The sequence below is a fragment of the Clytia hemisphaerica genome, unplaced genomic scaffold (assembly GCF_902728285.1).
Source record: "Clytia hemisphaerica strain Z4C2 unplaced genomic scaffold, Clytia hemisphaerica genome assembly, whole genome shotgun sequence".
NCBI classification, from domain to species: Eukaryota; Metazoa; Cnidaria; class Hydrozoa; order Leptothecata; family Clytiidae; genus Clytia; species Clytia hemisphaerica.
In genome coordinates, this window is record NW_027103562.1 from 2,654,337 (window position 1) to 2,665,960 (window position 11,624).

Here is an 11,624-nt window from a genome sequence, read left to right on the forward strand (position 1 = left end):
TAAGATCTTGATGATGTTTGTACTATCCCCATGAAACTTTCCAAAACCAAGATTTTATTATCTGAGTGGGCTCATTTTCTGTTCATCTTGAGCAAAATTGTTGTTTTAGCAACTTGTCAGATTTTTAGGATTTTAGAGTTAAAACTGACTTTGAGCTAGCCCTAATCTTTAAAGAAAAAAGGTTCCAACTTCTGATAAATTTTGAACTAATCTATAGGGTGCTTTCACAAAATCAAGAATAAGTACAATGGGTACTCATTTTTGGGCAAAAATTTTCAGCCAAAAATGTAACTTTTAAGTAATTTTACAAATAAAGGGGGTCAGGGGAGTTTGAAGCCGCCTTTGGTGGAATTCAGCCTCTATAAGCTTTCGAAGAGACATAGTTGATTTTCCTAAAAACCTTTCTGGAATGTATGAGGAATCATTTTTCAGATAAAATTTACTTTCTAACTGCCAATTACTGGCTGCAATAAAATGACTCAGCTCTAGTCAAAAAATTGAAAAAAAGCCTTTTTTGGTCCAAAAAAGCACTTGACAACTTTTTTCACCTAGTTTCATTGTTTTTATATAAAGGATTCATCATACCCTTTATATAACAAATTCAGTGCCTAGACCCCTTTGAAGTTTGCCAATGGGCCAAAATATCCCAAATTTTAGTCATTTTTCAAGCGATGTTAAGAAAATTTTAAATCAAGATAAAAAATTAATGGTAGGAGTCACATAGGTTTCTCTTTTGATCCTAAGAGACCAGGCGGTGTCTTTCAGGAACAGAAGAGTTTGGAGGTCAGACAATGTGGGATTTCTAGGAAAATGGGCTAAAGTTGGTACTTTTTTGAGACCTATTGGCTTTTCGGGCCTCCTAGGGGCCCAGTAGGGCCGGAGTTTTTTATGCATCACTTCAAAGGAAGACCAGGACTAAACTACAGAAAATATTATTTGAGCTAGAAACTCCCCTGGGCGGTCAGATGGCTCTAAAATACCCCCAAATCAAATTTGAGTGTTTTGTGACGTCATAACCCCCAGCTACCATTTTGAAAATTTTGATTTTTTTGGAAAATTGTATAGTTTACTGGCCATATTTTCAGAATCCCAAACAATTCCTCATTGATCTGAGAAGCATGGTCTATATCAAAAAACTTTTTAGTGTAATGCCCAAAAATGTCAAAAACTTCAAATTGGCATAAATCCGCCATTATGGATTTTCAGACCAAAATATTTTGGGATTTTACTCAGTTCATTGTACTTAACAACATATCCAAAAATGAAAAAAATCTAAGTTTCAAACTATTGGACCTGCCCCGCTCTTAAAAAAACTGGCTCTTAAGGTATTTCTGACCAAAACTATCAATATGCACACAGAGTGAAGCAATCAACTAAATCTCAACTTCACAAAGATTTTACATTTGACAATATTATCGTGTTTTCAGAGCTTCACACATCGACTTCAACTTGTTAAATTTCAGCAAATGTATGCATGGTTCAGGAAATAAACCACGGACAAGAAAGATCACACAAGAAAAACACTGCCCTTGAGAAAACCTACACAAGAAAGCCTTCAGACTTAGGAAGGGAGAATATACGATTGAAGAAAGCTTCAAAATATCTTATAGACGAAGTTTCCAAAAAAGTCAAACAATGAGTCACTAGAGCGATTAGTTAATCTAATTCCGAACTAATGAACCGAGAAGTGAAATCTCAAAGAAAACCATCTTCTAGTTTCTCTACTAATCCTTCAAAAGAGGTTTCAACCTTCTTGAGACAGCGCCTGCCTTAACAGACTGTAAGAAGTTATGAAGAATCAGAAAATGAAGAAAAGTGAAAATGATAGAGAAAAGTTACTCGATATTTCAAAGAATCCAGAACATAAAGTAAGTCCCCTTATACTCGACAATCCTTCTGTTTACTTTAAATCCCTCTATAACGATTTTTTGATAAAGGTGCCTATCTTAACTGAAGAAGCAAAAGAAGAAGTTTAATAAAAACCAAATACTTTTCTCCGTTCTTTTCGTTAATACATCGATTCACGTTCATTATTATCAGAATTTTTTGTTTAAGTTTGTTAAAAATAATGAAGAAGAGAATATATATAAAATTGATAAAATGAAAATGAAATTGAAAAAAACGGGGGTGATTGAAAATCTTGAAAATATAGATTAAAAAAAACCACGAGATTAATGTACACGCTTTATTTGTAAAGCCAGTAAATTTTGCCTAAGGCTTGGCTGTTCTTTCTTGTTCTTTATCCTCAGTTTTAAATGTTCTTGAATTGTTCTCACTGATGCTTACTTTTTTCAATTCATTGCCTAGTCTAGAAATCTAAGCTAGTTGGATTCAGTCGCTAGGATAAATCTGATGGTTAGTTGTGACCGAATAACTATTCAGTATTCCAAGGCTTTTGTTCAAAGGTTCGTAGGTTTTAAGCCGAAATTGAGCCTCATGTTCTTAAGAAATCTTTCCTATAAAAAGCGTGTATTAGTTTTGTTGAGACGATTTACCGAAACGTAAACAGATAAGCAAAATAACAAATCCAAATAAAAATAAGAAATTCTTCAATAATTTGAAACTTAATCGATAAAAAGAACATGTCCTAATACAAAAAGATGGGATCAAAAGAAGAATGAACAAATATATTTGATACTTGGACAGACTTTTCCCTTTTTTTTCCTTAAGTAAACAACCCCCTGGTATAGTCAAGATGGTTTTGAACTAGGAAAATGGGGTAGTCAAATGTTCAATAAAATATAATCCTCTAATATTTAAACTTTAAATGTTAATGAATTGAAATAAATTGGGAAAATCAAAATATAATAGCCGCTTTCTTTTTCACCATACATCACATTGTTAATAAATTTAAAATAGATTAAGAGTAATGAATTATTTTTAAGAATTTGAAGTTGAAAATAATTTCCAAATAAATAGACTGGAGTCGTTTATAATGCATGTAATACTAATAATAAACACAAATAATGATACGGGATTTAGTTTGTATAAACTAAAATTTATTTTTTTGCTTTATTTCTAATATGTCTGAATTAGTCGTCTAGCTTGCTAGACTACCAAATAAAGTGAAAGAATGTTTCAAGATCATTCAAAAAATTTAACAACAAAATAAAGATTCCTATTATAAATTGCCTTTCCTTGATCAAATATGAAAGGTTAAGTTTGGGAGCCGATTATAAGGTTCCTAAGACTCCTAAGGTTTAGAGACGTCTCCTCAAATTCAATCAATGTTCCAACAAAGTTTCATTTAGCTGGTAATTTACGAACGGTCATATATATTATAAAGTCATGCATGGTAAATAGTTATCTGTACACAGACCCCAGTATCTACGGCTCATTTCAAAATTCATTGCCGTAGCAGAGGGTCTGTTTTCATTGTCTTTTCTCATTCGAGATTTCTCAAACCGACCGCTGCGATGGAGTGTTGGTGAGAAAGGGGAGACGATTAGAGAAGTGTTACTATTTATAGAGGTCTCCGAACGGGAATTTCTTCACCAAACAATGCGTACAGAGTGTACTACGAAGTGATAAACGCGAGAGGTAAATAGAGTTTCACAAGGGATTTTAAAATGAAACAATGTTTATGATTCAAAGTGAGAGAGTCCATAAAGCACGGTAAGATCAGGGTGAACGCCAGGGACTGGACACATCTGGAAATATTGAAAACAAAAGAGTCTTTACGATAACCATGCGAGAAAGAAAGATTTCACCAATGGAAGATATTCGTCAAAAAGTCAAAAGGTGTAAATTGATCAAGTAGCAAAACCTAAATCACAGCACTTTTGATGAAAATGATTAAAGTAAAATCTTTTTTTCTCCATAGAAATAAAAGGTTGAAGTGGAGCATTTGAAAAACCGACGGGGGATAAGAGTTTGGAAATATTTTAGTAATTTTCTGACAAACAAAATAACTGGAAACGTTGTTCCATTGGTCAATTTAAGTCATTTTTTATGTAGATAGCCTTGTTCTCTCGGACCTAAGAACTGAATGGAACCCCTGATTTGTAACGGTAATGCCTTTGTCCATCCAGCCATCGCTCCTTGGGTAAGAAAACTGGAATGACGCTTTTCATTTTTATTAAATTACGTGACATTCATTCGCAATTTCAAAACTATCTTCGTCACGTGTTACAACGTATTTCAACAAGTCGTATTGTGAAAGTGTTGCGAATCCTTCCAGATATCTCTTTTCACAAATTTCAAGCAATGTGTGAGAGAGGGAAGGGCGGAGGGGCGATGGGCGGCGAATCAATCGTACGTTACAACGTTTTTCAAAAATAGGCTGTTTCCGTCAACTCAATAATACAAACTAAAAAAACGTCAATAAAAACCACAAGAGAAAAATATTTCATTTAAAAACTTTTGTCACGTTTAAAAACCAACCAAACGTCGAGAAAGATACTTTTTAACATCTAATTACCTTCGAATCTTCTGTACATCTTTGTTTCAACGACCCATTAAGTTTGCTAGTGATCTCTTCCCTTTTTGGTGGGGTTGGTATACTTTTAAAAACCTGCCTACCCTTCTCTTAAACCAAATACCTTCAAAAAATAAATCAACCGAAACACATTTTTATCATGATCGTGAACTCAAAACATGATGTGTGGATGTCAGATAAATAATATCCCACAAGGAAAGCTTATCATCAATATGTGCTGCATGTATTACGAACGATAACGGTATAATGCACCTTTCACCCTCATAATCCATACGATATTGAAGAAATCAATGAAGAAGAAGACCGAATAAACATCAAGCAATGGCATCGCTTAGAAACCAGAAAGAAACTACTAAGAGTTATGACGCACATCTACATAATGAAGAAGAAAATCTGGCAAACAAAAAATCAGTCTTGACAGTCAAGAGTTCCCGAATTTACGAAATGAAGTTAAATGAAGTGGCTCCTTTTCAATAGTTTCTATTTCTAGAGGGGTCAAGACTCCCCCCCTTAGGTAGAAAGACCACACTTAATTGGTAACCCCCCTTAGGAAATACACTTGAAAATTCAAACGGCCCCTTTAAGGTATGCCCCCTCTTAGTAGGATTGGCAACCCCCTTAGGAAAGAAATTTAAACTTAAAACACCCCCCTTATCTGGGTTTCATCAAAATTCAAAAGCCCCTAAATGAAGGGGAGGGGTAAAAATGTATTATTATAAAATAATACCTTATAATAATATAATTTCGAAATACAAAAAAATCTCCACACTATTTCCAAACACAAGCAAACAATTGCAAAAACATGTTTGAGGCCTAAAAGGACCGGCTCCAATTTTGGACAAGTAATGTAGACGGGACTGGGAAATGGAACAACCACAGGTCTTTTGATATTTTTTTAACAATACCGGGCAACCCTGCCTTCATATAAACAACCTCTTAGAGCTTATAAAAGGAAAATCTGGTCTTACCATTCTCAATTTCCAATGGAACGCTTGAGTCGCTGAACAATCGATTTACATGTGACGTCATTGCTGACATACTTGGTTCTGATTGGTTAATATTATTCGAGCGTGGATTTGCTTGGTGCCAAAGTTTTCAGCGAGCAAAGTGAGAATTATTTCGTTTCGATAAAAGTGTTGAAAACCGAAATTCGAAACCAATTTACAAATTTGGTTTGAAGATTGTGAATGCTGCTTTTTGTCTTTCCTATTATAGGGGTTATAGTTATCGTCATAAAATGATATTCGGTGATTTGATGAGTGCAGTGGAGTGTGTTCTTTTGATGTATGTTCTTTTTGTCAACATCATCATCATCATTCACAAGTTGATGATGCTTTGTTTTGTTTCATTCTTTTTTGTTCTCTTTTTTTACCTGGAAAAATAGTGTATAAAGATCCAATTAAACTTCAGGTTAATAAATGACCGAAGAATACCCAAATCATGAAAAACGAATACTGTATAAGGAAACGAGAACAACAAATATAAATAGCTTAGATTAGTGTAAATATACAATTCAAGCAAACGAGAGTGGAAATGTTATAAACAATAGTACAATCATATGTACAATCTGCTGCTTCATGTCCCTTTTTTTTACAAAACTCGACAGATGCAATGACTTTTTTCCAACCATTTAAAAAGTGAAGATTCAAAACTGCCAATCTTCTCCTGTCTCTACTAGCAGCTAATTCAGAGCTTCACATTTGACAGTTCTTACAACTGTTAGTGCCACACACATTAAAAAATACATTTTGGAAATCACAAAAGTTGTTAACAAATGACAATATCCTATTTAATATAAATGACGATTTTTAAAAAAGAACACTCTCATCTTATGAAGGGAAATGATTAAAGATATGATGTAGCATAATATCCCTCTTAACATTTCTTGTTTTTATAAACAAAACAGTTCTCTACTACGACAACCGTGTACCTCATAATAGTGAGTAATCGTTAATACTCCAACTACTTATCCATAGCACTTCATAACTTGAAAGATACAAATCTTGAATTTTTAAACCTGTCAAGATGTGTATCACAGTATCAGAGCTCATAATAATATCTCAAAGGAAATTTCATAAAAAAATCTAAATGTATCCTATCTACATTTCCGCAATTTTCTTTGGTTAGAATTTTGAAGTTGAAGTATTGGTTTGGGTATTTTATACATTTTCAAATACTTTACTTAACAAGTTATCTTAACTTCATTTGACATTTCAAAAGCATTAAAATAAGATCCAATCTCTCTAAAACCTATGATATACTTTGGCTCATTAAAATATAGAAAATTACGAAGAACAAATAAATAACTTGCATCTATCCTACTAATAACAACACGAGGATAATTCTTGTCTCGCGAGAAAGGAGAAACGAAGCCCTCATCCCACACCAAACAAATAACTATGATCAGTAATCAAGTGAATCGGACAAACGATGACATCTCATAGGTTTTTAATGATAAATTAAGTATAATTACTTTGGAATGGAATTGCTTTGTTTTCAATTAAGTAAAAATACCTAACAAAACGATTAAGAAGAGACTTCTGTGTATATTTGCATTTTCTCAATCATAGAAAAATTCTTCAGCTTCACTACATGGGCATTACACGTTTTTTTATAAGAACAAACTATGTAAGAACATAAGGCTTCGATGGCCAAAATGTCAAGAACAAGTTGAGAACATTTTATGGCTTTGTGGACTCAAAAACACCCGTTTTCTTAGGAAAATGGGTAAAAATGGTCACAAAATGGTGAAAATAAGAACATTTTAAGAACATTTTAAGAACATATTTAGGCTCGAAACCTAAAAATTTAAGAACATCCCAAGGCTTCAAAAATTTTGACTGTTCCTATATAAAAAAACGAGTAATCTCTTCCTTTTCACATCTTTGTTGAGGTTTGTTCTGAAGGCGAATATATGTTTTCTTTTGAATAAAAGCAATAGCTATGTACACCAACTATATCTTCTAAAACATATCAGAAACTCTGGAAGGTTCAAATAAAGGTTTTGTTTTTAAATAAGAGTGATATCGTTTGCTTGCTCATCAATTTTAATTCACAAGCTTTTTAACATTGGATTGACACAGATGTGGAGCAAGAATGGTCTGAAAGAGGAAAAGAAAAACATTTTTTTAGCATAATATAACAAAAACAATACACTGTCCTGATATGAAATACGTGTCTGATATGAAACGGAAACACTTATGTAAAAAGAAAACCTTTAAAACAATCTTACCATTGCTGAGTTTTCTAAGAAAAAAATCAAACAGTTCTACTGATCATAAATAACGCACTTCTTTCAACTAAACCAGAAAAGAGTAGGTGTTGGTATGCCAGTCCAATACAAAACCATCGATATTAAACTAAAAATTGATGTTTTATTTGTTATTTGTGGTCGTTCACGTTCGAGTTGGTTTCAAAAAAAATAGGAACGATTTTATAATATAGCTTCATCGCTTCTCTTATCTAATAATGTCTCGAAACTAAAAATAATGCAGCTGAAAAAACACATCTTTTGGAGTTACAAAAATCCACATAATGAGGGATAAGTAGAAAAGGGAACTTATTAGCACCGAGATTTCTTCAACCATTACGAAATTTCGTGCTCCTAAACCTAAAAATACAGGAATAGAACTTTCATAGCTCATATTTCACAACACGAGTACGCGATTAAGAAATGATCGAATAGGACTGTATAGTGTATAAGATTTATTCAGTTAAGAGCACTTCTGCCAACTATGAAATCGGGGGGGGGCTTCAGCTTCCCTTTTTTCTCATTTCTAGTTCCTCTCAACTTGAAAGTTAATACTTAAGTTTTCTGTCAAAATTTGACAGAAATTCGTCAGAAATAAACTAATTGCGAAAGCTTTAAAACATTTCCCAAAACGATTTACCAGAGAATCACTCTGGTTTTTAATGCAAAACTGTTTGAGAAGAACAAAGCTTAAAACAAACACCAGAGGAAATTATAGTATTTGAAAGCATGCCTCTGTCATAAATTTAATAACTGCTTATTAAAATTACGTCTGCAAAGGTTTTGTTTTTAAATAAGAGTGATATCGTTTGCTTACTCATCAATTTTAATTCATAAGCTTTTTCACATTGGATTGACATGAATGTGGAGCAAGATTGGTCAGACAGAGGAAAAGAAAAGTATTTTTATACTTATATCAGCATGGTATAGCAAGAGGCAGACACTGTCCTGATATGAAATATGTATCTGATATGAAACGGGAACACTCATGTAAAAATAAAACCTTTATATAACATAGTACAAACTTTTGATTGCAAATCGCTGTTTTATAGTTATATCAAGAAGTATTGCTTTTGGACAATAGTGCATTTTATGTATACAATTCCAACAAGAAGTATAAAACACAGATTTGAACTCAAAGAAGTCCTAACTACTGAGAAAAACTAACCGTTCTTTTTACCAGGAGATTTTTACAAGGACTGAATCTTTAAAAGGACGATTTTCTCAAGGAATTTCCATAAGAACTGAAAAGATACCATATTCAGGACAACATATCTAGATCCGAACACATCCAAAACTTGTCTAACATGGCACTCGATGTACAGTAAAAATTACAACATTAAAACTTTGTTGTTTCTTTTCGCTTCACCACTTATCATTGCAAGATAAAAATTGTGGCATACCGCAAAAAAATTTTTCTTGATTACATAAAAAACAAAATATGGAAAATATAGTCAACACTCTTACAAAAGAATGACACAACATACATTAAAGTTTGACCGTTATCAAAATTTACGATCTCTTCTAAAGATTTTGGGGTAATCTTAAAAGATGGTAAAATGCATGGTAAAAACCATACTGCTGATCACTCACATACAGTAAGGAAAGGCAAAGGCTGCAGTAACGAACATTTTAGTATACCCCTCATTTCTTTTGAAGATAGAATTACAAATTAGAAAACAGTCAAATAACATGAAAACTACATGTTTTTTAAAGTGATTTGATCTGTTTTGACACAAAGCCATTCCCTTCTTTATTCCTTACGTTTTTTAAGAGCTTTTAACAGTTACAGTGTTTATATTTTGAAGTAATTTAACCTTGCGAGACAAGTGACAAAATATTCTACTACAAAGAGGAAGAATGTACAATAAATTCAAAGATTACCTACTCCAAAAAATTCATACAACATTATGACATCAACCGTTATAGACAAGGAAAAGCCCTGGAGAAATCTGTTCTAGACAACAATCCGGAAAACACTAAACTTCAACTTCTGAAGACATTATCATTGATATTGTCATTGCAAAATAAAGCTGAGTATGAATTTTTAAACATTGAATACACGTTTTTTTTTAAGAAACTAGTTTTATCAAGCAGCCTCAATGTTTCTTAAGAAATCGGCCTTTTGAGCCTTAAGTGTTTCTTACATGTTTCTAAACTTTTTGACATAATCAGCCTATTTTTCATGTAAAAAAACTAACATTTTCATGCCTAAAAATATCTTAATTTTTAGGCATTCTGAGCCCTAAAAAAAATAACGTGTATTTTGAATTCGTTCAAACCGAGTACGCCATTTTCATATCCATCTTCTGACAAATTCAATATGACATGATAAATTTCTGCTCATACGCTGAGAGAACTGAAAATTGTTTCATGAGAAAGGTGACAAGGTGGTAACCAAAACTCAACTTTACTCAGGAAATGATCCGACATCTTAATGACATTTCATTACCATGGTAACAACGACAAATTTTAAAAAGCGTTAATTTCAAGTGATTTTCGAGTAGATTTCTAATTGCATTTAAAAGAGGAAGTCTTAGTGCTTGCCAAAAATTCCAGTCATTTTTCAAGAAAACTCGATGACATTTTCCCATGGGTCAATTATTACATTATGGAAAAACAATGAAAACTCGCTTAAAAGTACAGGTTGATTCCTCGGGCCAACATAATTTAAAAGGACTGTTTAATTTAAATAAGGTGACACAAAAAAACACTAAAAAAACTTAAAAAAAACTAAAAAAATTAGTGACGCCATCAAAACATTTTCAAAGAAAAACTATTTTTTCCTCCTATTTTTATGGCAAAAAAATCCTTCTTCCTTAGGGAACCACCCTAAAACATTTAATGGGCCCATGCTTGAAACATGGAGGTATAAAGAAACAGGAGAAGTATGCTATTGTAATCATGCTCGCCCTACGATTAAAAAAATTACGAGGTATGCATGCTCATAATCTCATATATCGTGCATTTTTAATGAGCTCTTTTGTTGATAGGTGAAATCTTATTGGCTAACTTAAGTGTTGGAAATAAGATGAGACGAGATTCATTGTTTCTGACATTGGTGTAAGAAAATATTTGGATTAAAAAAAGGCCTGTAAACTTTGCAATCCTTCATCAAATGACAAGATTTTTCGATCAACATTTTCTTCAAGGTGAACTCTATTGCTCAATACTTTCCTCCAAAATTCTCCAGCGACTTTTTGTCTACAAATTGGGTCTGAAATTGTGTGTGCTTATACATAACTTTTTATTTTCTGGCTGGAGAAAATATCTTTTCAAAACAAAATTTAATGGATGACAAAATTAAACGCAAACTTATTTCTTGGAGCTAAATTATATTTTATTCTCGTATATTAGAAGGCTAGAAATCTTCGATGCTGATAGTAAGAATGTTCAGAGCAAACTTGAGTTCTACTAAAAAGTCGTATTTCTTCGGGCGAGCCTAGAATTTCTTTTGATTTATTACATAAAAGAAATCAAAAGACTTTAACGACCAATTACCGACAAATTCATCTCCTGTCTTTCTTTATACCTCTATGCTTGAAATAACACCCCGGAGCTTAAACTTTCAAGTTTTTTCCACCCACAATATTCTTCGATCAGTGATATTTCATCACCACTTTCATTATATTTCTTGGAAATTTGGATTTCACTTCCTTACTTTGGTATTTATCAATTTGTATCGTTTGGATAATGCAAATTTTTGTATATCTGAAGAAATTGATAGATGATTTTGATGGAATTTTTACTGTCTTGTCTTAAAGTTTCCTACAGCTTGAGAAATACCATGTTTTTTATATAAATTAGCTCTCATATTCTTTCAACACCCTTGACAGCTCACAATTAGGCTAGGCTAAACTTACCTCTTTTCTCTGTCCTATTCCAACAATACAATACAATAGTTGACACATAATACACATTGACAGAAGTTATTAC

The 11,624-nt window shown here is 32.6% G+C and overlaps 1 protein-coding gene across 1 annotated transcript in view; it reads right to left on the reverse strand.

Annotated features, from left to right (window-relative positions):
• LOC136800725 (cyclin-dependent kinase 5 homolog) overlaps nucleotides 1-5,802 on the reverse strand; it is a gene marked incomplete in the record, with an annotated part of 20,494 nt that extends 14,692 nt beyond the window's left edge. Inside the window, 1 exon segment of the mRNA XM_067057380.1 lies at nucleotides 5,407-5,802. Within this exon segment, the coding sequence (XP_066913481.1) occupies nucleotides 5,407-5,476 (70 nt within the window).
• Between the last annotated feature and the right edge of the window lie 5,822 nt (nucleotides 5,803-11,624).